The sequence below is a fragment of the Lonchura striata genome, chromosome 14 (genome assembly GCF_046129695.1).
Source record: "Lonchura striata isolate bLonStr1 chromosome 14, bLonStr1.mat, whole genome shotgun sequence".
Classification (NCBI taxonomy): domain Eukaryota; kingdom Metazoa; phylum Chordata; class Aves; order Passeriformes; family Estrildidae; genus Lonchura; species Lonchura striata.
In genome coordinates this window covers 9,799,863-9,827,030 of record NC_134616.1, presented here as the reverse complement: position 1 = coordinate 9,827,030, position 27,168 = coordinate 9,799,863, and the positions used below count along the sequence as shown (strand labels likewise).

Genomic DNA, 27,168 nt, shown 5'->3' with positions numbered 1-27,168 from the left:
CCATGAAAGCAATCATGCAGTGTAGGGCAATGTGTTTGCTCTCCATTGCAGTGTAGAAGGTTCTGTGTGTGACCTACTTCCCAGCTTTTCTCAGACAATTTACATACTACATTTACACCCCAAACCACCTCCTTGCTGAGATTTAGTTTTGTAAGAGTTTAAGCTAAATTTGGTCCCCCTCTTTCGCCTGGCAGGTTCTGCAGGCTGCGAGTTGGATCCAGCTGATCCAGCCTCCCTCACATGACTCAGGTCAGGCTCAGGTAACCAACCATCTGCTTAAACAAGTCAGCACCACAGCGAGCAGCCTTAACTAAACAAGCTATTTCTGGCCAGATACACCAGCTCAAGGCTACAACTCCCCTTCTATTTCCCTTGATATGGACAGAAAACCCTCCCTGCAAGGAGGAATGGGAGCTGGAACAAGGCTGTCAGGACTGCCAGTCCATATCTGTCCCAAAAAATCCCTGCATGCATGAATTATCTGAAATGTTAAACTCCTCACAAAGGCACAGAAAGGCAAAATAAAACTGAATTCTTCATTAATTTCTAGTCATAATCTATTCCCAAGACCAAATTCAACCATAAAAAATAGCAAAACTACTGTTAGATTTATAATTAACAAACTTTAATCTATACAAACAATAGATTTTATTTTCTCTCCAATTAAAATAAATCATTATCCTTAATAAGAGTCAGGTTAAATTAATAAATTTAATTACAAAACAAAAAGCAACAGAAAACAGCCTTCTCTTTTTTCATGTGAGAATCAAATACACTGATCAAGGAACATCTGGGTTGCCCTTTATTTTAAATATTCATAGCATTACACAGCACAGATTTTAAAAAATAGAAAAGGTAGATAATACATTTCTGTGTATTCAAAACTTTAACAACATGAAAAACTATGTTCTATATATTCTAAACTTTAGTGTGTAGAACTCAAAAATATATACACAGAACATATCAGTATTGCCACAAAATAAGGAAGTGACATAATCAAGCAGTGATCATAAAACAGCTGTACTTAAATACAAAGCTATGATACTTTCAAATTAAGAAATGGGGGATCAGTCCAGCTAAAAATAGTTTAAATATTTTAAAGTGACTCTCATTAGAATAGCTCCTAACTTTTAAATTTAAATACTGCAAACCGACATGAACAAAAATGAAAGATTTCTAACATTGCTAGTAAATTTTACAAAATAGTTTTCTAGGAGATAAAGTTTAATTTTCTTGTATGAAAATATAAGTGATAAAGCACTGCAAAGTATTAGCAGATAAATCAGTTAGGATGATGCAGTGTTACAAAAACAACCAAACAAGAAAAATGTAAAACTGAACATCTTTTTGTGTAAGGGGCAAATTTAAAATGAGCCTCTTCTCATGAAGGGCACAGGGTACATAAAATTTCCTTAATTTCTTGAGTTCCCTTTTAATCAAGAAAATTATTGTACATTTTATATAAAGATGGATCTTTGTGAAAAACAGATGTCTAAAACCAGTCTCCTGAAGACAATTTATACATCTGAACCCGAAAAATAGATAGGAAGACAGGAATTAAATTAAAACAAAGCTACAAAGTAACAGAAGTAACCATAAGGATACAGCAGCAGGTTTATGTGCATTGTCTGAATTATGTCACAACCAAAGTTACAGAAAAAAGAGAATACTTTCTATCCTACATAATATTTTTAAAAATCTAAAATCTCAGGTACAATATACATGTATACAACTATAGTTTTATTAATTTATTTACAGATTTTTTGTAAGGACAGGCTCTTTGTACAACTCTATTTGTACAGACATCAGTCATACAGAGTCCTACCAAAGTGAAGCAAAGGAATGATCACATAAATAAAGTTTTACATTACTTGGGCTTTCCCATATCAGGTCTATGGACTAAAGTTACAAAATATACATATTTGCCTTTCATACATATTGCTTTTTACATACAAAAAAATCATTTAAGGAAAATAATTTGTAAAGTTAAAATGTGTACAGTTTGACAGCAGAAAAATCTAAGTCCTGCCATATGGTTACATTCTGGAATTAACTGCATTTTTTACATTATATTACACATTTTTAAAGTAAAAAAACAGGAAACATTTGCATCCATAGTGCTGTGTATTTCACTAATACATAAAAATTTCCTGTATTTTCATAATATCTGAACGACACAGAGGGCATTCATTAAGTAACTGAGCACATTCCTTACAGGCTACTAGGTGACCACAGGGAATGAAGACAACTGACACGTCCTTAGCCATACAGATTTTACAGAGCTTTTCTTCCTGCAAACGTCTTAACTTCTCTTCAGTACTGAGGTCTAAGGAAAAAGACAGATAAAAAGAAGTTAACATACTTACTACCATTGAATCTCATTATATTTTTTTTTCTCTTTACACACAAGGACAAGGTTTTCTTCATATGATTTAAACGTCACACCCTTAAAAAACCCTAAGAAGAAGTAGAAGAGAGGAATCCTAGCTGTAGCACAGAATCCTCTTTTTTTATTTCCCCTTCTATCCCATTACATCTCCCAGGCCAATGCAAGCAGGGAGTGCATCTGTCTGTATTTGTAACACCTTTAACAGCTTGAAACACCTATAGAATTTAAGGATATGCATTTTTCAGTCAGGAACCATTCTTTTCACAGACCTCTCACTGACAAAATTTCCCCAAAATTTGAGCTGAAGGTAAAAGAAAGGCTTGTTGTTACTGGATTTTATTCCTTTTTCTGAGTTTAATGAGAAAATGAGGATGTGACTTCCTTCCCTGCCCCCATCTTCAAAATGTCCATCTTCAAAAAGCTTAAAATCTGTAAGACAGAGTCAATTTGGCATTGTACATGAGCTCTTTATTATTCCAATATGCCCCATTTGAAAATACAAAATTCAGACACCTTCCCCTGCCACTTGGGGGAAGCTCTGCACAGCCAACCATCAAAATAAGGTCCAGCTGCACTGCAAGTTCTTCTTCCCCCACAATGTCCTATTAAAAATCTTATTAAAATGAGGGGGTTGGTAAGATCTCAGCTTATCATGCCAACCAGATGGTCTTTGCCCTCCCTATAAATTCACCCATATGCTTGTCTTAGATTACAAGTCTCCTGATTTAGAACTCCTGGGTTTGGTTTAGTTGCAGAGTGCACCACAAAGGCTTTCTGAAAATGGCTTGCATGCCCCAGCAAAGCTGGAACATAAATGACTGAATAGAAACACCATTTAGATGCACACTTGCTCTTATTGGCCAAGAACAAAAATACATCTACCCCAAACAAAATTATGTATTGTAAAATAAACATCCCCCCACTGTGACTTTTCTGTATTCAATACGCTGAATATGACAGTGTGTCCTTGGGTCTATTTCATTTTGCCACATCTACAGTTCATCTTATAACTATATTCTTGTAGTTACTCTTGCTTTTATTTTTAAATATAATTGTCACAACAATTTTGGCTTTTCTTGTTAGCACATACAACCTTTCCTAGAAGCACACTAGATTGTCACTGTTACACACCTGTGAGATACCAATACCACTTATTTTAGAGATGATATTTATAAATGCTGCTACACTCAAATATTTTAACACCCTGTTTGTTCAGGGGTGTTCACCCTGTTTTTCTAAATGTCCCAAATTGTAAATTAATTTTAATTTACAATACTGTAAATTTACCATAGGTGAGACTGGGATCAGAGGGTAGAATAAACAAATAACATTAAAAAAATATTTCACAGACTAAAAAACTGATATGAAAGTACACACAGAGGTTTTGTAACTGAATAAGCTCATCTTGCTCAACTGGGATTTCATTTGGTTCTTCTTCCCTTGTATTTTCTTTATGAGCACTTAAATCTGCTATCAGATCCTCAACAGATGTGTGACTTTCTCCAGTCATCTGCAATCTCTTTTCCATGGTGTTCCTAATCTCAGACAAACTGAAACCCATGGCTATGGCACTTTGTACCCAAGGATTCTGTAAGAGATCATCTAAAACAAGAAATTAAAAACAAAACAAAAACACTTTAAGAAGGATGAATCTGATTATCTGACAGCATTGACTACAGTACTCTAAGACACATATTTGCAAAAAATATGTAATCAAAGGAACCATATTTCTGATTTGAGAATTTTGCTAATTGTAAAGAATGCAGATTTGAGCTTTTTTTTTCTATCCTAGCTTTCCCAGTTTCCCCTCATTTACTTATAGAAATCCTCCTACATTTGCTCTTCAAATCAACTACTTCAAATTAAATAACCTGTCTCATAAAACTACCATCACAAATTTTGTAGCTGAATGTTCAATGACATTCATCCAGAAAGTCACAATGCATAAGTAACATTACATCAATTTTAATTCAGTTCAGAGAAGGAAAAAAACTCACACATGTGTTGATAGAAAACAATAAATAATTTGAATTTATAAAACCAAAACACAGCCCTACCAACAAGCAAGTAGGTCTGTGGTAAGACACAACACTACTTGGGGAAACCATTATTCAGTTTGTTGGACCTTCCCCTTCCTTTTACTTATCAGCCTTGTTAAAACAGCAACAATTCTGAATTTTTAAACACAAAACCTTTTTTTTTCCCCAAGGTTCTTTTGTTTTCACTCCCATAAATGAGCAGTATGGGAGAGTTCTAAGCAGGTTTTGTGTAGCCACTCTTACTATCAATAGCTCCCATTTCCTGTGATGAAGCTGCTTGATTGGCCCTCCTACTACCCCTTTGACTGTTTTGTCTTTTTATTGCTTGGTATTTGTGAAAAGCATTGCAGGAATGTGTAATACTGGAAGACATAATAAACTACTTCAGCTTGCTCAGTCCTTGCCATTGGACAGACCAACTTTTCCTGCCCATGAAGAAGGGCTGTCTCTGTTCAGTATCCTTTAACATTCATCCCACAGCACTACTAATTCAATGCTTGATGCACACTCACTTGTAGCTATAAGACTCAGTCCTATACAAACTTCTTCCATGGTTCACAACCTTTAATTTACAATATTTACCAAACTGTAATTATATTTCCTCTAAGAGAAATAAAATACGCTCTTCAGTTCTTTGGAAGCAATGAAGTAATGGAAGAATATCATTCAACAATTTGCCTGTAGTAGGGTTATTTTTAAAATTAACCGTTCCTGTCACTACATATTCCAATATGGATATTCCAAAATGGGGGGAGGCTGCTTGTTTTAAACAGATACCTTTAGGAAGTATTGTCCCTTCAGCAGCTTCTGTCTAAAAATGAAACATAAAGAAACAAAATTACAATTCTGGAGAAAGTAGAAGGAAATGCATACAATTACAAAATAAAAAAAATAGCTATTTGATCTCAAGTTCGTTTGGTGACTAAAACTAATTAATCTGCTCTGAACAAAATGATCAGTATTTTGTTATAATTTTAACCTATTTCTGCAATAACCATATGCACATAATTTTTAGTCTACAAAAGCATTCTAAAACATTACTTTTACATTTTAGTGACTACACACAAGTTTAAAAATGTTCTACCAAAAATAAAAGAAAATGTATCTGCTACTATTTGTCATCAACCTTAGGTTCCCAGGCTATAAAACAAATGGCACCTGTTCAGTATCCAATATACAACGTTCACAAGGTGCCCTGGCTGTGATCCCTAACCCAGGCTAAGGAGAACAGGGAGTTGGGTACACTCTGATTGACAGAAACAAAACATACTGCAATTCTTTCACTTTCTGCCAATGAAAGTAGCAGCAAGTGGATTAAATTATAGGTATTAAAAGATAACTTAATATAAAACGATGTTGATTTTTGCTATTTTAACAAAATGATTAATAAGCAAGACACTTACTGTTGAATCCCTACATCCATCTTTTAAGTGAACATTATTTATAAATTCTATTCCCTTTTCTTTGCTCACAAATCTGCACCTGAAAATAAGAACATTTAGATTTAATAGAACTGCATTAGCAGCAAAAATTTGTTGTGTAACTATGGAAGCTTTGATTAATTGCCTACATCATACAGATGCAATTTGCCTGCTTTTAAAATCTCTAAATATTTAGCCAACATCTGTGATGTCACTGTAATATTTCTAAGAACATCTTAAACACTTAAGCAGTACTTATCTTTATCCCATTTTTGGTGAAGAAGAAAGCTTAAGAGTTGTTGGCCATGACAGCTCATGACACAGAATTCTAGAAGTAAAGGCTCACTCAAATGAAAAACAAACATTATGTTAAAATGCTGGTTCTTATAGTCTTTCACAATCAAAGCAAACAGTTGCTGGTGAAACAGGTGCTTTCTGTGCTTTCTTTAGTTATTTTCCAGACATTCTTAACCACTGGGCAGAGCTATTTCCTACCAGAAGATTTAGGGAATGCCATAACTCCTTGACAAGAGTTGTCCAGCTCCAGCAGTTACTTCACCTTCAGAACAGACGGCTGCTGTGAGGCTGACACACTGCCACTGAGGCTGATGTGCAAAACCTCAAAACAGATTTTAGACAACACTGGCAAGTTTCTAAAAACTACTTCTGGTACTACTACAGTCTAGAATCCTTAATCCTTTCAAATTAGAGAGAACTATGTTTTATATTCCATGCCACTAACCCACTTCTTCGGGTTTGTTCGCTCTATGGCAGCTGTTTAGTAATTTTGTATCTTGGTATAAGTTACAAACGTTTACATATAGCAAGCTATAAAAGCAACCATTACAATGTAGCCTTTGGAAACAATAAAAACCCCGTAGATGCATACTAACAAAACTACACAATTTTTCTTACTGAGAAAGCAAGCCTTTAAATCCAGACACAGATATCTTCTCTTTAATAATGCTATAAATAAGACAAAATTATTTGCATAAATCTTAACAGTGTTAAGCCATAATCAGCTTTCTCAAGCCTTTATTAGCATGCTGTCATTAAAATGCAATGTACTGTAAATTAGACTCAGACTCACACCAAGAAAGCACTAAGGGATACCTTACCCAGGAAACCATTTGGCATGTTGATCCCAAGGGTCTTCATTCTCCTTCCATTCTTGCAATCCTCCACCACAGTGGAAACACACAACATGATCACCATTACCTGAGGAAACCACACAAGAATAAAGTTCCATACTTTGTGCAGGCATAATTCCAAGTTTTCAACTAAAATGTTACATTAAGAAATATATATTTTACTGATTTACAATTTCAGTTGAAAATAACTCCATTTTAAGAGAGGACAACATACATGATTTGAAACAAATGTTCAGGGGAGAACTGAGCTTAAAGAAACACAAAATAAGACAAGCAAGCTTCCTGAATTTTATTTTAGTAAGTAATTATACAGATAAAAAACCAAAAGCTGAAAATAATCTGTTATCATGGAGTTCAATCCAATGGAAAACAAGGCCTGAAGATGTCTGTCACAAAGAATGAGAGATGTTTACATGGCTTCGTGGTCCTCCATTTCCCATTAAATCAACAGCCCCTAACCAGCAATAGCAAAACCAGTTGAGGAGAACTGCATCCTCTCTGTCCTAGCACTGTGCCTACTGTGATCCCAGACTGCCCCAGAAACTGCTTATATATCATTATTATTGGAATGAGAGGAGGTATGGGTAGTGTTTCCACAGAGAATTAAATTCTTCTCAGGCCACAGGGAACAGTTTTTACAGAAGTCACCTGAAGAGTCCTCAGTCTGATAAGCAGGTGCCCAGTTAGTGCAACTCTACCATACAGATCTTTCAGTACTTTTATGAACCCAAGAAGAAATCAATAAAACAGTTCTAGTGGGTACAAATATTGCTCATTTATAACCTACAGGTTACAGGAATATAGCAAAGATTTTATTTATGACCACAACTAAACTAAACAGAATCATACTATAAAGTTTTGAGATGTACTAAGAGAGAAGTCAAGTAAGATGAGAGCAAGAAATTATCCCAGATAATGCCCTTTTCCTTGTGACTGAGTAAGAGCAACACTTTGTACTTGTACAATATCCCTCAGTGTGGAATGTCAAAGGGCTTTAATGGTACTGTGCAATTCCATCTAATTGAAAAACCAATGCATAGAGATGGTGTCTTATCCAAATCAAATACTGCATGTGTAAGAGTAAAAGCTCTTCCACTGGTACCACTGTCTTCATAAACTAGGGAGTAGTGGTATTTGCTCGTTTTGGGTGTTCACATGGTATGATAATGCAAACTCATGTTAACTAAGTTAACAATAGCACACAATCTGGATTGTCTTGTTTACATGCTTTTGTACAGGCCACAGGCCCATTCCTTACACCTAAGGTCTGGAGGACAGCACTTAATTTCTTAAAAACTATTAACTCAAATAATTGTCATTGTGAAAGATATACTATAAAGGTTTTAACAGGCAAAAAAAAAAAACAACAAAAACTTGGTTGTTTTACTGCTAAGAGGAAATTTATGATCAAGACTATGCTTTGCTAGTAACCACACATGGCACAATGTATGCAATTTTACATAAGAACTGTAGAAAGTAGATAATTGAGTAAAGAGATTCTGGCAAATTGTTCCATATAAAACTTCTAAAAATTGGAGTTTTTTTCCATAACAAGACACTTTCTCATGTACAATTTCTTTGTAAAAGGTATTAGTCATTTCAAGGTCTGGCTTACCTACGCTATAGAACCCAGCTTCTGCAAGTCGCTCCTTGTCAACAGGATATATCCAAGATAAAAATGTTTGTAAACGTTTTCCATATTTTGCCATAGAGGGATTCCTTGGGTGCTGTGCATTATTCAGACCACTTATGCCAAGCTCAGAAGGAATAGATTCACTTGAAACATTTCCTATATCCCGGCCCTGGACAAAAAGGCATTTGGGAAAATGCCTCTTGTGTTCTGACCAAGCTCTGTCACTGGGTTCCCAGTTCTTCAATTTTCCACCACAACAAAAACATGCCACTTGGTCACCAACACCTGTATAATAAAATCCAGCATTAGCTAATTCCTGTGGTGTCAACTGGTCATTGAGGGGCCAGTTGTGAAAAGACTTCAACCTTGTTTCTTCACTGCACATAGCAGGGTTTTTAGGATACAAGCTATCTGACATATCCACAACCTGTCTAGTTCTCAAAAGGTAATCTGCCTCCACATCAGGGTCATCCAGGGCACATGGGAGGGCTGAATTGCTGGTACCATTTTCAGTTCTATTCTGGTAGTTCTGGGCAACAGGATCCATGTCACTTTCCAGAAAAGCAGATTCAGTAATAAACTTGCAGGTGGGGGCAAGCTTTTTGTGTCTCTCAACTGCAGAATCCCCAGGCACCCATCCTTCAATAGTTGTATGGCAACTGAAGCACTTCACTTTGTCACCTTCTCCAGTATACACAAAGCCAGCTTGTGCTAGAGCCAACACGGAAACAGGACAGCCCTGTGGAAATCCAACAAAAGTTCCCCGTCGCTCACGCTCCTGCGCCCATTCCTGCGCACCATCAGTGTCTGCAGAGGCACAAACTTCCGAGTTCTGTGGGACATTACACGTCATCTCTTCATAGGCAGGGCTCCCCTTTAGATTTCCTAAACAAAGAACGTATGTTTTAATTTCCAGACAGAAGGATAGATCATGCCCATATACAACCCCGGAAGCTGGCTAAATTCAACTACAATGTGTTATGTATTAAAATAACAGTTCCTCGGCCACATAGAGGCAAACACCAAGGTATTAAAACCAAAATAATAAAAAATTTGTAAAGAAAAGCAGAAAGATCAAGATGTCTTAGAGGCCTATAAACATTTACCTGGAGAACACACAGGTTTATAGCTTTAAAAGCACATTCTATTTCTTAACAAAGATTGCAAGAATGAAATACTTTATTAAAGCTATTAAACCCCTGCCCAAAACCCCTCCAAAAGGCTTCTGAACCTGAAATACAAAGTTACTAATTTTAAAATACTGATCTGAGCCAGACCACAGTTGCAAGATTTTAGAGCTCAATTCTCAAACACAACTATATATTATCCTCATATGAAGGCCATGACCTCCATGCCCATTACAGGTGGGCAGCAACTGGTAAAACCGTCATCGGAAAAAAAAAAGCTTTTTTACTTGTCTTATATTGTAAAGACACATCTTGATTTATATTTTAGCAAAATATCTTATTAAATAAACTATCAGATATTGCACTGGAGCATTTTACCAAAGTGATGGGCATTGCTTTTAAGAGTCCCAGCACTAGTGATCATGTCCAGCATACTGCTTCCACTTTTCCACACCCTGCCTACACCCTCTACAAAAATTCCTATGCCTCTGCCATCACCCCAGCTTTCCCTCCCTTCCCTACCTGAAGGAATGTCATTCTTCTTAGCACTTATCATACATTCCTACCCCTACCTATACTTTTCCAGGGTGAGTACCAACTATCAGTTCTGCCTCATGTCCCTTCTGTGTCACAAGGCTGCTAAGAGCACTCATACAAGCCCCATCTTTGCTGAGGATGAAACAAAGCAACTTGGCTACAGCAGGTCCTGTGCCAGAACCACGAACTGACAGAGTCACCACCTTCATCCCAACACAGATGAAGCCAAAGCACAGTAAACATTCATCTCTTGTCCACACAAGTGCAGTGATACTTTTAACTTAAAAGTCTTGGCTATTGCTGATACACATCTTAAAGTGTTAAATTAAATTATGAGACTGCCCAAATAAACTTCTTAGGACAAAACAGTAATAGTTTAGCAATTAGGAAAAAGAAAGGCATATAAGGAAGAATAGAGTATGTACTTAACTGAACAAGTGCTCTTCTCCATTTTCTATATGAATCCTGAAATATAACTATTTCCAGTCTGTATAAGGTAGGCCAGCACACAAAAATATAGATTCCTCAAGACTTGCATTAACATTGATTATACATTCTGTAACATCAATGCAATGATTACTTCTATAACACCAGATTTAGCTTCTACAAAACTTTTTTTAGGGTTCAGAAAGGGGAGGGGCAAATAAAAATGCCTATGTATTGCAGGATTGCTGCATCCTCTGCCAAGATGACGAAGATAATTAGGTGATGAGCAGGTGAAGAAAACGTGACATCAGACACCTGGCATGGGTGCTTCATGTAATCATACATACAAGACCTCTGAGTACCAGCCTTAATTCCTTCTCTCTCAGTTCATGACTAATGTAATAACACTACAAATTATACTGTGGCTTTCTGTTTTAGCTTAGCAAATTCAAAAATAGCATCTGAATAAATTGCATTGACTAACCTATATGCTTGTTTTGACTTTGAAGGGCAAAGACACCCAAACCAGTAATTACATTTAGTAATATGAAAGTTGTCATAAAACATGTATTTTTATATAAATATAGACATTGAAAACAATTGGTTTTTTATAATGAAATCTTAAAAGCTTTTATGTTTATTGCTCATGTTTATTTCCTTATAAAACCTTGCTTTAAGGCCTCTAGAACTGTTCCTGTAAAGATCTCAATTGACCTTAAGCATCTATCACTATTACACTGCATTCATGAAAGAATTGGTATTACTCAAAACCAGTTAGCTGCACAGTAATGTTCTTATCTGCAAGCCTAAAAGACTTTCTATAAGAACACAAACAAAGCCTACCTCACATCCTACAAAGACTCTTTCTCAAACTGTTAATTGAAAAACCCAAATATATATGGCTTTTGCTGTATGAATAGCAGTATACCTCTACTTCTGTTGCATTTATATAGAAATGAATTAAGAAACAGTGATAAAAAAATCTTCCTATTTAAATTTTTTACATTTTAATTTTTTTGTGTATGTTAGTTTTTTCTAAAACGCCATGAATATTTCAAAAATCCTTCTGTTAATGTGGTTGATACCACATTAACACCACCCTTCCCATGGTGATAATGAAAATATTTGCCACATTTGGTTTCTCTGGAGTCAATCCTCACAATCAAAACAATATGAAAAGCACGTACCAAGAGAGCAATAAGCACTGACACAGAAGGCACAATCACAACAGATCAATCCTTTAAAATGAACTATTTTTTTTCAAATTATATCAACTACATAATTTAATCATGATCACTTGGAGCAGAAAGGTTCAACTATCATTCTAAAAGCCTCGTCTAACTACTGCAATGACAGAAGCAGGGCCAGTCCCTCCCAGAAAGAGGCAAGGTTTAACCATGTTCCAGACACCATGAAGCCCTTCCCTTACAACAGCCCCTCGAAACGTTGCTGGCTTGCATTTTCACTAGTTTTATCTGTAAGAAACACCTTTATCAAGCATTGAGGCAAACTCCTTGCCTGTGTAAGTATTGTTTTGTATACAACATTAGTACTACTTTAAGTAAAATATCATATTCAATTATTTCTTTTTCAAACTGTTAAAAGCTACTACTCAAAGTGTAAAATTACAGCTAGCTTATGAAGACTGCTTCTGCACATATTTTTTAGCAGTTGCCTAACTCCAGTTAGTTGGAATAATGATCTACAACAATATCTGACATCATAGCAGCACTCAGATTAACTGTAGCAGAATAATGAGTGAGGGTAAATCTTTGAATAGTCTACAGCTGAGAAACATAAATTCACAAAAATCTGCCACCAAAGATGGGCACACAAGACTTTACAATATATACCAGTAGCCAACATGAGGTCAGGATATAGTCAAAGTATACTGAAATTAATTAAGCCATTTTCCATAGGTTTTAATTAACCACATGTGAATTAAAGGCAGAAGCTCCAGAAATGTTAAAGAACGTCTTCACTTATGAAGCCCAGATATTTTAACTGTTATTGAAGCTTTATATGTATTTTTATACAGTGAGTACACAGTCTATTTTAGCCTGAAAGGCTTCCAGAAGCTAAGCCAAGTTTAATCCTGCTTTTGAACAACTGAAGGCTATTTGCCACAAGACACCACCCTCTTTCAACCTGAATGACCAATTTATATAGCCTACTAATTATGTTTCAGAAAAAAAGTAGAGACAAAAATATATAGTAAAAATGTTAACTTATTCAAAATGCAAAATTATACATTGTGGTTCCGCAAAACAAACATGTTTAATTCAGCTTTAAAAATATTAACAGGTATTTATTTTATGCAAAAATACATGACCATATTACCTAGATTTGAAAAGCTTGAAAGGAAAAGTATAAAGCTCACTTTTCCCTTTCAAGTATATTTTACTAGATGTGATTATTTCCATCCTTAACCCCAAACTAGATTGGCATTATAAGGAGTTATTTTTAATTATTTTACATGACTAGCATGGCAGTAACCTCCAAGTCAGAAATCTACTTGCACAGCTTCATGATCCTGACCAAAGGGTGCTAGTGTTTATTGTTGACTGAATTTTGAAATGTGAGTAGTGCACCAAGTAAATATCAAACAGAACACACTGTACCAGCTGACACACAGATTATGCATATGTCACTTCAATGAACTTCAGTTTCTGCTTGCTCAGCTGCAATTAGATCAAGGAAGGTGCATGCTGCTAACAGAAAACCTATTTATAAAGATTAAAATGACCACAAACACGATCTATATAAACAGTGTTTGAAATTTCAGCATATTTATATCTAATGATCAATAGCTGTTTTTAAAAAGAGTTCTGTTTAGGTATTTTTGATTTATTTTAGAAAGAGGGTATGTAGCTACAGAATGCCTCCTGATTCAGTGCCAAAGCTTACATAACCCTATCAGCTCAGCTTTATTTGTCTGTTCTTCCAACAGGTCCTACTTAGCCTCCCATCAGGGCTTGTCATCACAGGAAGTCAGTCAGTTGCTCAAGGTTATAGCAGGTTATTACATCCTCCTAATTTTTAAGTTAAGTTACAAAGACTTTCCTGCTCTCCCTGTCTTCCAAATGTACATACCAGGCCAAGAGAAACATACCATTTTGAGAACTATTTTCTTCCTGAAGAAGTCACATGGGTATGGAACAGAGAAATAAGCAAACAAACAAACAAAAAAAGATGGCTTCATGGCTGCTAAGGGCAGAAAAAGAAAATCCTTTGTGAGAATTTCCAAGTTAAATGTCATCAGAACTCTAGTTGTATGTATGAGAAGGAAGGACTAAATACCAACTTCTATAGGAAAAACTGGCATGCTGTAGCCCAAGTAAGATATTGCTCTTGTGGCAAAGAAACAAAAAAAAAAACCACTGAGTCAACAGGGGTTATTAAAAATAACAGTCAGTAGTAAAAAATGCCTACTAAAATCTGCAGTGCCCTGAGATGCACTTTCTTTCCTGACGAGCTGAGCTTCAGCTTTTAGTGCTACATCCTTCTTTCACAAATAATTTAAACTTCTAGTTGAAGAAAAATATGGAAAAAGAGGGTTTTTTTCATCCGGGAGCTATTATAAGAAACTTCAGCTACAGCAACATGAGTCATGGCACAGCAAAACTGCTGAATCTTCTGGACTCGGGCAAGGCTGGGAAAGCCCGGACTGGCATCTCCTGCCTCAGGCAGAGGCGAGGGCGTTCCCAGCCCCGCCAGCGCTCCCGCCCGCAGCGGCCACGCTGAGCTCACGGCTCAGTCACCCAGCTGCAGCCCGGGAGAGAACAGCATCCTGATCCCTTCTGGTGTCACAGCTCCAAGAGAGAGAACAGCATCCTGATCCCTTCTGGTGTCACAGCCCGGGAGAGAACAGCATCCTGATCCCTTCTGGTGTCACAGCCCGGGAGAGAACAGCATCCTGATCCCTTCTGGTGTCACAGCCCGAGAGACAACAGCATCCCGACACCTTCTGGTGTCACAGCTCCAAGAGAGAGAACAGCATCCTGATCCCTTCTGGTGTCACAGCTCCAAGAGAGAGAACAGCATCCCGACACCTTCTGGTGTCACAGCCCGAGAGAGAACAGCATCCCGACACCTTCTGGTGTCACAGCAGGAATGCTTTGCTGTTAAAGAATGGGAAGAATCTGCACATATACATATATATACACATCCATATATAAACTATGTGTATTCATACACACACATCCCTCATCATCTTGTAAACTTCTCTTGGATTATCCATTATATTTTATTTTTAACTTTGCCAGAAAATGGGGATGACTTGGGAACTAATTCTAATATTTTACCAAAAACGAAATATGAAAGTTGTTCCTGTTGAAAACACTCTGCTTGCCTTTTTATTTAATAAGAAACTCTCCAAATCATTGAAGGAGAAGGACAATACAAGACATGTGCAGCTTCATTTTACATGACAGGAGTGACAATCAATTCAAGCCTTGCAGCATGCCTTCTTCATCCTAACAGCCTTTCAGTCTTCACACATAACTACATTTTTCATGTTTAAAAATCCTGTGGTTTCTCAAGCCTGATTTATCATGCTCAGTATATTTTAGATTAGAACTCTGTAAAAAAGACACCATGCTATGAAAAATAAAAAGCAGCAAAGGACTGTACACTGTTAAACAAAACAATACAAAAAGTACTTACAACAGTTTTCCCTAAGGAATTAGTATCCAATCAGATGACGCATAGCAATGGATTAATCAAAGCAGATACTGGTTTCATTGCTATTTTCCACCAATCTTTAGAACAAATTCCAATATTTACATTCCTGTTGGTAGAAAAAAAAAAAAGGTTAGCAACCTCTTTTACATAACCTTCAGCATTGTTTATGAAGCCACAACTTAAAAGCTATGACAAAAAAAAAAAAAAAAAAACACATTTAAAAATTCTCTCCCTTGGCCAAGAAATCCAAATTAAAATATAATCTAAAGATGAAAGAGTCTGAGGTCAGGGAAACTCTGAAAGGTAATTAGATGTTATACTAAAACTAGTAAGGGATATAAATTGGGCATACCCCTTAACATCCAAAGATAACAAAACAAAATCCTGGAATTAAAAACTAGAGGCCAGCAAAAAGGAGAAATAATGTAAAGTAGACAATTAAATCTCATGATCCAGACTTCTCTCTCCTAGGAAATACCATATCTGATTATAAACTGGATTTCTGGAACTCCTCAGCTCTCTGCAGCTGTACCACCCACCTTGGGAGGACAGCAACAGACAGAAATCCTATCATAGGTACACATGGCCTGAAATGAAATTAATTTTCATACTTCTAAAATTGAGCTATGAACACACATTTCCTTGCTTTTCTGATAACAAATGCAAGTCTGTTTTGCATCAGTGGAAGCAGTCAAAAAAACCCATAACCAACCATCCTCATCAGCATTCTTTCACTTTTGCTGCTGACTGCAAAGGGCAAGGTCAGAGGAGATGCAGAACAATCATTAACTGATTCCTTTGCCCTTCTTGGCCAGTACTGTAGGTGCCAAGCATTTCATAACAGCGAGTAGTTGGGATTGTTTAAAGGACCTCAAAGAAAACTGCAAACCAGTCAAGCAGATAGCAAAAGGAAGCAATTAAGAAAATTTAAAATATCCAAATAAAAGGCTAAGCAGCAATCTATCACAGAAAAACTTGCTTTCTTAGAGGTAATACTTCACTGTTTTCTTCTCTGTTATGTGGTGATTTACTTCAGGATAAACAATGAGTAATTAAGTAAATCTGTATCCTTCTGCTCTTTGTCCAGGTATTAGATAAAAAAAAAAAAGATATTTGGCAAAAAGGTAAAAGAGGGCTTTTTCATGCAGTTGGTTGCTTTTCCTTCAAAATTGTTCTACTGTAAGATCTTGTAGTTTCTATATGTTCATTTAGGAAACTAAATTCTCCCAGTTAGCTACATTAATATTTGCATTAAAATTGCCATTTAAGGCTGTAGCAGTAAAGGGATAATGAAAGTAGTGCTGCAAATATGTCTACATTTTGCAGCGATACAGATTAAAAACAATGCAAAAATTACCCAAACAAAATGCATGCTTACACCCATTTATAGGGCTTTCAGCAGGAAGAAAGATTCACTAGACAAGTAGTACAGAAGCAGAAATACACTTACTGTTAGAGAGAAATATATAAGCATATGATCATAGACATTGTGCAAAACATAAATTACCACTGAAAAAATTACTTTGAGTGAACTTGCCCCTATAGAATTCTTAATAGCTGCTGTAATGGAACAAAACTGCATTTCTATTAACAAGAACCAGTTCTAGAAAGTAATGGGCCTAATAAAAAATTAAATAACAAAAGAGTGGGCAAGGAGAGATAATATTCAAATACGTCAAAAGAACCACAGGGGCCACAGAAGCGCTTATGAGCACAGATAATTTTTCATCCACTTTGGCAGAGAGCAGCATCGAAGGCTCGAGCCGGGGCACGGCTCGGGACGGGTCTGGGCTCCGCCGGGCAGCCCCGGCCCGGCCCGGCCCGGCCGCCGGCGGCGCGCCCGTCCCCATGGCAACGCCTCCGGCCGGGGGCGGCGGCGGCCAGCGGGGGACCGAGCCCCCGCCGCACGCGGAGAGCCCCGCCGAGCCGCCCCGAGCGGCGAGAGCCCCCGGCGCGGCCAGCCCGGCCCGCCTCCGTGTCCCGCCGCCGCCCCGGTCCCGCCGCCGCCCGGGCACTCACCGGGCCGGGCCGGTCCCGTCCCGTCCCGTCCCGTCCGCTCCCCGGCGCCGGCGCCGCGCCCGGCAGCGCTCCCCGAGAAGATGGCGGCTCCCGGCAGGCTCCGCGCCGCGCGGGAACGAGCGGCGCCCCCTGGCGGGCCGGTGGGGGCGCGGCGGGCGGGCTCCCGCCGGCGGAGGGCGGCGCGTGGCGGCGGCGGGAGGAAGTGCAGAACGCCCCGCGGGACCGCTCCTCCATACCGCATCCCCCTCAGCGCCTCGGGACCGCTCCTCCATACCGCATCCCCCTCAGCGCCTCGGGACCGCTCCTCCATACCGCATCCCCCTCAGCCCCGCGGGACCGCTCCTCCATACCGCATCCCCCTCAGCGCCTCGGGACCGCTCCTCCATACCGCATCCCCCTCAGCCCCGCGGGACCGCTCCTCCATACCGCATCCCCCTCAGCGCCTCGGGACCGCTCCTCCATACCGCATCCCCCTCAGCGCCTCGGGACCGCTCCTCCATACCGCATCCCCCTCAGCCCCGCGGGACCGCTCCTCGATACCGCATCCCCCTCAGCCCCGCGGGACCGCTCCTCGATACCGCATCCCCCTCAGCGCCTCGGGACCGCTCCTCGATACCGCATCCCCCTCAGCGCCTCGGGACCGCTCCTCGATACCGCATCCCCTTCCATCCCCTCGGGACCGCTCCTCCATACCGCATCCCCTTCCATCCCCTCGGGACCGCTCCTCCATACCGCATCCCCCTCGGCCCCTCGGTCCCCGCTGCCCCGCTCCCCAGCCCCCTCAGCCGCCACAACCCCCTCAGTTTGCTCGGCCCTCTGGACCCCATTCTCCAGCTCCTGCCGTTTCTCCGGCCGTTCACTGCTTCACTTGCCCCCGCTCCCGGCTCCGAGCGGCCTCGCCTCTCCTCCCTCAGCACCTCCAGCAGCCCCTTCATCTCACACCATCTTCTCCAGACGCTTTCATGTCTGGAAAATGCTCATCCCAACGCTCTCCTTGCTCTCAACTCTTGTCCCCGCAGAATTACAGCTTGTTACGATTTAAATCTGTTAATCCATAGTTTTTTTGAGACTTGAATTTTCCAAATCAGACAGAAACCTCAGGCTATTTTCTTTGGTAGCTGTAGCCAAAAATCATCTAATCATTCTCATGGCTAACACTAAGACGGTCCTGAACAGGAAAATACTGCTTTAACCTTTTCCCCTTTCTTAAAATCTCAGGTGACCTCACTGCTGACCCAGCACATTTAACATAGCCAGAGTACTTGGTTGTATGTTGCAGACCTGCTTCCTGCTATCCTTGGGAAAACTCAGCTACTTGGAATAATGTTCTCAAGCTTTTTTGGTTTTCCCCTTGAGCATGTCAGCAGTAGCGACTCACTGTTTTCAGACCATATCTCTTCAAAGACTTGTAGCAGATAGTGTGGACAATTTCAGGAGAAGCAGTGTAATTATCCAATGTATTACAATGTTTGCAGATTCCAGGGCTTACACTGAAAGCCCTTTTGAGTAAGGATTGCTTCTCACTTTGTTGTCCAGCACCTACTGAGACCACAGTTTGATTCAAAGCTTGTAGTTATTACAAGTAACTATAGTATAAGGTAAGCAATGAAATAGTAACAAACTCATTTTGATTGATTAGAAAAAACATATAATGATTATTCAGTAATCAACAACAATATTCAATAACTTAGGATGTAATTCTACATACCACTTGCTCTTTGTTCAGAAAAGAATGACCTGCAATCTGGAACACAGTATTTAGTGATGCAGCTGTTACAATCTGCTTATAGTGGGGTGTTGTGATGGTTTGTTAGCCAATCCCAAAGTGCAAAAGACAAATAGCAGGGGACTATTTGTTGATTTGTTTAATCACAGCAAATGCACCTTTATTAGGGGCCAAAACAATAAATGCAATAGTGGGGCCAGAAAGGAAATAAAAATGATAGAGAGGGAGAGAGAGAGAAGAGGGGGATTGGAATAGCTACCAACACAGGCGAGGTCCTCACTGGTCCAGATGATGGGGATTCGTCTTGTGTTGGGGAGAGTCTCCAAAGTCCTGCTCAACCCAGGGGTCCAGTTATAGTCCACAGAGGGAAAAAGGGGGGAACATGCAGAACAATGAGAGTCTATTGAAATTGCTGTGGGGGAACAGGTGAATCTTCTGAAAATCATCCAGGCTGAACAAACACAATGAAGAATAAGTCCATTGAAGTTACTGGAGAAGAACAGGCCATGTCATTCTCCCCCCACATCCCTGTGGTAGGGGTCTCAGTCTCAGTCCTTGGGGAGAGGGTTCTTGATCTCTGTCTGTCACGGTGGTAATGAGGCAGATGAGGGGTCTGCAGTGAGAGACCACCAGAGTCACCCCAACAGTTCATTCAGCTTAAAGGTGGAGAGTGAAGCAGGAATTACAGCAGGCTGCCCTGTGCTGGGTCCATGCTGGGTCTTTACCAACTCCTTGCCAAGTCCTTGCCAAGTCCTTGCCAAGTTCTTGCCAGGCCTCCTTGGGAGCAGCTAATGTGATGATGCAGTGGCTGCACCTGCATGTTGGCTTCTCTGAGCCGGAACTGCAGCAGGGGGTTTTTCCTTCTCATGGCAATCAGCAGGCAAATGAGTGAGGGTCTTCAGATGGCCTCTTACAGCAGCACAGTGGTGATGCTGAGCCTATAAGAAATAAACAGCTCTATTGCAGTACTGAGTCACATCTAAACTTATTCCACATCAGTCCAAAGCCAAGATTATTTATTTAAGAATCTTTGTCACAGTAAGAGGTTTGCACCTTAACACTGCAATGTGAACATGAATATTTAATCTCCTAAGTCCTTGTCATACCACATTATTAATACATTCATCAGCAGTGATTTTAACAAAGGTCTTTGCTCTATTGAGGTTTGATACTTGTCCAAATGAAGCAGATTGTTTTCAGAGGTCACAAAGTTTAGCAAAGACCCACTTTCAGGTTTTGATGTCTAAATCAAGAACTATGGTAAAAATTTAAATTGAAAAGCTCTCACCCCTGCAGGAGCTTGGATTAGAATCACCTCCTGAGTACCCTTCCATCAAAAAACATGAGATAAAAGAACTGAAAAAATCAGATCATACAAAAATACAGTCTCTCTGAAATTTTATTTACACAATCACACAATCACGTTAAAATTTTCTATCAGTGTCAACCTGTTTGAGTCAGATAAACATAAACTGGACTTAGCACACAGTTCTTTGACACAAACTATTTAGTCAACTATGGGTCAAGAGTCACTGTGGTTCATATGGGAAACTGTATTTGTTAATACAATCCCTAAGAAATTAATGTAATTTATTTCCTACTCATCTTATTGATTTATCAATTGGACTATTAGTGCCAAATTAATGAATGGAGTGAAAAAACCTATGCAATCCAGAGCTGCGATTTCAGAGGTGCAGCAAAGAAGAAAATCAAATACAGAAAAATCACAAAATGGCGACTTGACAAGAAACATTTTCTCATGAATATGACAATAGAAAATTGAATAACTAATAAGTAACAGATGTCTGAAAGCTGCCTTTTCCCTTGAAATATATCCAGTGCTTTCAGTACCATTGGAAAAAGAGATTCAGTCATTTGACAGGAAAGCCAAGCATTTGTATGCTGGTCTACAGAAAATCAAATCTGATTCTCTCTTTCAAAACAGTACTACACTCTTTATCCACAGCATTTACTATTACAGCACATTCTTTCTTTCCTTTTGTTGCAAGCAGGTGATAAACGTCATTCTTGTTACACTTTCATGAAGTCAGTGGAGAAGTCTGAAGGGAAGTTTGAGAAAAATAGAGGCATAATTATAGTAGAGACAGAGGAAAAGCTGAAAACACCTGATGAGTCTTTTCAAACTTCAGCAATGAAATCTTAAGCGGGACAAACATTCCTGTAATTCCCAAATCCATTGTTGTCACACAATGCAATAAAATACCTTCTCATTAAAACTAAAACCATAAAAAAATGGCAACAGTACTGAACTTGATAATAACTTTTCCCAGTGGGAAAGTTACATCTAAGCATGTAAACACTGACTCATCCTTTGAAGACTTAGTATGCTGCTGCTGCTGAAACTACTTCCAAGTTCACTTCAGTGTGATGTCAAATCAGACACAAACTGTTTACATTCTTTCACAATCCACTGAGCAGATGAGCTAAAAGCCAAATGAAGAGGAAAATGCAACCAGTGATTTATCTTAGTTCTGTTTGAACTGATTAATGCAAGAAATAATTATCTAGAGCTGGGACTTTGGACTTAGCAAGCATGTGACATAGGATGACATGCATGGTTTTCTATTCATAATTCCTTCATGCTGGAATATTAGTTCTGGCACACAGGTACTATTAAGTCTGATACAATAAGTAGAAAAATGCCAATTTCAAGGCAATGCTTGCCTATTCCCTGTATGTTTCCATATGTATGCCCTGACAGGAGAAAAGAGACAGAAAGGAGCAAAAAGGAATGCTGTGGTTAACAAACATGTCCCTTTAACTGATCACTTTGGTCATTAATTATCCCCACATCCTGTTGATGATGTTTGAGAGTTCTTATGTATGTGGGCAACTCAACATGACCATCTAAATTTTAGCAGAGTAGCCTCATTAAATGTTGTATATTGCTGTAGAAGCTTAAACATATATTCTTCATGTGTCAAAGGCAGGAATATTTAATTAAGGATCCTCTGACCTTGAACTCATGCAAACTCTCAGAAAGAGATGCAGCAGCAGAACAGAGAGCAATGGACAAGGTGCCCCAGAGCAATGGACAAGGTCCCCAGACTGCTTTCCACACTAGAATCAAGAATGAGGAATCCCAAGGGAGAGTTCCAGAAATAGCTTCTTTGACTCCTAACAGTCTGCAAACCCCAAGTTTAGGTAGGGGTTCAGAATTTCTCTGACATGATTATCATTAGCCACAAACACACTTTCATTTTAACATGCTTGGTATCTGGGGTACACAATCCAAACAAGGTGTGGACCATGTTGCTAAGAGCCTGACTTACCGATTTCAGGTTTTACCTTCAAACCTTCATATTCTCTCATTATCAATGCACTAATACTGTTAACGCCTCACAATAAACCAGCACGAAGCACCTATTTCCATGGGATAAGTGCCTGCCAACTTCACGAACAGCCACACCTATAGCTCTGGCAAATTGCAGGTACTGCCCACCCACTAATAAGTGGTGACTGCTAATGTTGGCTTCCTACACTTCCTGCATCACCAGCACCCAGCCAACCCTCCCCAGAGGCTCCGGCCACCTGGAACCTCTCTGCACACAGGCCGGAGGAGAGGGGCAGAAGGACAAGCTGTAAGCTGCAGAGCTGCTGAGACACCAGCATGGGCTGCCTGGCTCTGCCAACACTGGACAGACTGCCAGGGAGCTGACAGAACGAACCCTTTGTGTGTGTGACCACAACCTCACAACAGGCTAAAGCTCCAAAAGGGATTTTGTCACCGGAGCGCAGTATGTCATCCCATTTTCTGTGGAATATGTGTAATCCAAGAGGTGTTATGATACAGAGCCATGGTGAAGAATATCCAGCTATTAGATCAATGACTGATGAGCTGTGAGCCCAGGAATATCTGCCTTACAAGTTGTACTCTGCCTTTCTGCATTGGTAGACTTAGAAATCACTACAAGACTCCAAATTACACCGTCAGTGATATTGTCACAGCTCAGCTTGCAAAATGCAAAATCCATAGATTTTGTTTTTTGTATTTTCACACTTTACATACTACAGTAATTGTTCTTGATATAGCATTTTCAAGGAAGATGTATGCAATGGAAGACAAAATGTTGCTTAATTACTTTATTAGTTTTTAATTGTGTCATCATTCTTCAGTGCAGGCAAGCAGGAATTGTCAATGCAATGGTTCCAGCACAGGATGGGAGTAAGGCCCATTAGATCAGCTTGTCTTCATTCTGAAAATAAATCCCTGCAGCAAGTGTCTTACAGATCTCTACTTCTGCACTAACATTTTGCCATTTGGTGATACTGTGATTGAAGAAATAATTATCCTTTTCCCTGTTTTGGTCAGTTTCTTCGTTGTTCAAATCTACCGCTGAAACAGATTTTTGTGTGGGGTCTTTCTGTCTTTCCTTGTCAATGATCAGAAAAAAAAATGAACAGGATTCTTTAGAGTGATAGGCTCTGATGGGGGAGAAATACACATTGAATAAGTGAAACATACTGTCAAGCAAATAACTGATCTGCTGCCTACCAAATCCTGCTCCAATCACATTACTCCAGGCATTGCTTCCAGCACCTTTTCTAACAAAGCCTCTTCTTCACAGGCATTATGCAGAAGAGTTTAATTAGTCTTTCTGCCTTTCATTATTCAGCAGCAGGTTTCATGAACATACACAGAACCAACAAGTTATGTGCATGTTAAGCCCTGACCAGAAGATATCCAGGCCAATTGCGTTTGGAAATGGAACCTAAATCTACAGTTGGCTCTTGCCTGTGCTGCCAAGTGGTAAGAAAAGCAAACAACTCTGAGTGAAAGAATGCTGATTTCTGTGAGCTGAAAATAAGCAAAGCTCTCCATAATGGTGTGATCTTCATTAAATCTGGGACATTTTATAGCTCAGGATGATGCAATGACACTGAGTTTAGCTATGAAAAAACCAAAAAGTTGCAAGATGTATTTGACAATCACTGTCTAAGAATGTTTCTCATTTCAGCTGTCCAGATGAATGGAAACAGCCAGTATTAGCTAATGTTTAAGATTCTTACTTGCCTAAACAGCTTTTACCAAATGGAAATCATCTTAACAATGTGAACTCATGCCTCCTTTGTACCTTTATTTTTTCTGTGTGAGAATTTAGGAAATGTCTACAGAAAAAGAACTGGTACAATCATGAAACAATTACTGTTAAAAGAAAAAGGGGAATTTAGAACAATTAATTCTTACGTGGACATGATACTAAAGCCAAATAATAAAAAAATAATTTCTTCCAAAAAGTAATTCTTAATTGTCTGTGCAGAAAAAGTAAAGCACTCAATTGTTTAACCCTCAAAGCAGATAATAAAGTTGTGCCTTGTCACATGAATAATGGAACTGGTTAATACAGAGGAAAAGAGCTGTTGGATGTTTTATTTCTTTTGCTTTTGTACATTTCCAGCTCTCCCAATAGATGGCTGTAGTACTTATTTTGAAAACCAAGAATAAATACATTTTTATAAGATCCAATTACCACTGATATTTTTTTAGCTATGTATTTGCTGGATAATGTACTACAGCCTTGAAAACCTTGTATTTACTGTTCAGTTAAATAACTTCCTGCTGCTATCCAGCTGTTACCATAGTGGTGACAGAGGCATTTCCTTTAATGTAGCTCGGACAAAGCCTTCAGAGCACTTCTTTATTCAGGCAGGAAGCACAGTAGGTGATTTAAGATTGTGCTGTGACATATCCTGCATTTGCAGGCATCATTCTTCCTTCTTTTCAACATTTTATTTTATTCCATTATTTAGAAAGGTAAATGTAAACCTGTTGAAACAACAGAAACACAAAATTGTCCTGGCTTTTAACAAGGTTCTCTGACTTATTGATACAAATCTGAGGATGCCCAGGATGCTTTTTCTAGCAAATAAAAGCCTCATGAAAAGATGAAGAATGAACTATAAAGGCTGTTTTACAGAACTAAAATATAAGTCTTATTTTTTAACCTAGGAATTCCTCCCAGTTCAGCTAACATCAAGTGCTACGGAGAAAGACATTTCACTATCTAGAGATGTCCACCACAAAAGCAAGGATAAGTCAGAACTGAATATGACTTTATAGTGTGGAACAGACTACTCTGTGTCAAAAATACGTCATTCTGAGAAGGAATTGGTACATACTTATTTTAAAAATATTTTGCTTTGCCTACATTACTTTATGCAATACAAAATGCAATGTCTATGTTTTAGAGCTTATATGTCATATATAGAATCCATATTAATTAAGGAGAATGTATTTTATATAAATATTAAATGTTATGTTAAATAACCACTAAAGGTTTTGTATAGTACTATAGAAATGCTGTGGAATCAAGACTCTTCTCAGAGTAGATTTTAAAACTGGTTCTGTCATGTGTATTTCTGCATTGCATGTACTGTCTTTTATTTTCAGCCTGTCCCAGTCCGTTACTAATATACTTCAAGAAATAAGAGGTTTAAATTCCTTAAGTAAACTTGGGAATTAATCTGTTGGTCCTGCAATGATTTGATGGCTTTATTCTACTGCATTTCTCCATGACTGCCTCTTCCTCCTCATCATGAAGGCAAAATCTCAAATTTTTATCTTCAGACCTTACATAACTATTCCTACATACATCCTTGCACCTAATATATTTTGTTAGATTCTTGTTTTCTGTTTATGTGACTCTTAGGCTTATCTTCTAAATAGACTTATTGCATTTGCTTATAACACCCTCTCATTTTATTCCTCGGGCCTGCAATTCTATGCTTATCATTTATACATATGTTTTCAATATATTTATTGAATTTTTATTTTAAAAATAATCTATCAGAAATAGATTAGGCATTTGTAAACTGAGTGTATCTTCTATTACACTGCATATAGTATGCCTGGAATGTGGTCTCCATATAATTAAAATATAAGTATGAGAAGCAGAGAATCTGCCTCCTTTACTCCTTGTGTTACTGCAGAGTTTAGGGTTGTAAGGGATCCCCTTGAAGTAGGCGTTGTTCATAAGCAGCCTTCTGCACAATATTCTGCACAGCTCGCAGAAACTGGCTGAGAATGGTAACTGAAACAACACCAGTCCCTGTCTCAGGCAGAATTATGTAGATTTGCTGAAATGCTAGACTTCCTGATCAGAGCTATTTTGCGAGTGGAAAGCTGTTACACCTATATATATATATATATATATAAAACAAGCAAGCTGCACGTTTCAGTTCAGAGTGGAGAACAAGGCAGCGAGCACAGCAGTGCTGGCACCGATAACGGCACAGGGGCTGTGGGGCCTCACCTTTAGATTTTATTTCAATTTCCCCATTTGCTGAAGTTTCATTGTATTTGTGAAACAATTGACACTACTGTAGAGGAGGAAGCATGTACAAGACTGAGAACGTAGGTGGCTTGAGAGGAAAGAGAAATGTCTGACTAAAAACATTTGCTACCCGACCAAATGGAGTGTTTTAACCCTAATATCCCAATTAGCAACTGAAGGGAACACAGAACAACTTGCAGAAACTTAATGGAGACAAGCGACATGTAATAAAATAGGCACACGCATTAGGGGCGACACGCGGAATACGAGGTCCATACAACTGCTTGTCCTAAGTGCTTGTATCGGAAGGACCATTTAGACGTGTCATAGCAAGCTTTACACAATCCCTTTTTAACCGCCTATTTATTCAAACGATTTACCATTCTCGCCCTCTCTCCGAGCAGACATCTCGCCGCTCCGCCGTGCTCGGGGCCGGCGGCGCCTCACGCGCACCCGCACCGCGCGTGCGCACATGCGCCCGCTGCACCGACGCACGCGCCACGCGCGGGCACCCGCCCCACGCCTCCAACGCGCGCGCGCCGCGGCTCTAACGCGGACACGGACCGACACACGGCTGTAACCAGGACACACAGACACAGACCGGCACACGGCTGTAACCAGGACACACAGACACGGACCGACACATGGCTGTAACCAGGACACACAGACCGACACACGGCTGTAACCCGGACACACAGACACAGACTGACACATGGCTGTAA

The 27,168-nt window shown here is 39.2% G+C and overlaps 1 protein-coding gene across 7 annotated transcripts; it reads right to left on the bottom strand.

Annotated features, from left to right (window-relative positions):
• Nucleotides 1-779: 779 nt before the first annotated feature.
• Nucleotides 780-26,911, bottom strand: XIAP (X-linked inhibitor of apoptosis). Of its 7 annotated transcripts, none has more exons than XM_031504794.2 (9): nt 26,827-26,911; nt 19,134-20,089; nt 15,389-15,512; nt 8,616-9,518; nt 6,968-7,067; nt 5,832-5,910; nt 5,206-5,239; nt 3,767-3,991; nt 780-2,326 (listed from the first exon to the last, which is right to left on the bottom strand). In XM_031504794.2, the coding sequence occupies exons 4-9, from the start codon at nt 9,484-9,486 to the stop codon at nt 2,133-2,135; spliced, it is 1,503 nt and encodes a 500-aa protein (XP_031360654.1). In that variant the 5' UTR covers nt 9,487-9,518; nt 15,389-15,512; nt 19,134-20,089; nt 26,827-26,911; the 3' UTR covers nt 780-2,132. The 7 variants fall into 7 exon arrangements, with proteins under 7 accessions (XP_031360654.1, XP_021404088.1, XP_021404085.1 ...); XM_021548413.3 differs by lacking the exon at nt 26,827-26,911 and adding an exon at nt 20,440-20,533; XM_021548410.3 differs by lacking the exon at nt 26,827-26,911 and adding an exon at nt 20,440-20,533 and having other exon boundaries at nt 19,411-20,089.
• Nucleotides 26,912-27,168: the final 257 nt, after the last annotated feature.

Excerpts from the sequence above, each read along its gene's own strand:
- XIAP (XM_031504794.2), bottom strand. The coding sequence starts at position 9,486 with ATGACGTGTAATGTCCCACAGAACTCGGAAGTTTGTGCCTCTGCAGAC. Across the intron at positions 5,240-5,831 it reads ATGGATGTAGGGATTCAACA|ACAGAAGCTGCTGAAGGGAC; the intron begins GTAAGTGTCTTG and ends TTTCATTTTTAG. Across the intron at positions 3,992-5,205 it reads AGGGACAATACTTCCTAAAG|ATGATCTCTTACAGAATCCT; the intron begins GTATCTGTTTAA and ends TTCTTGTTTTAG.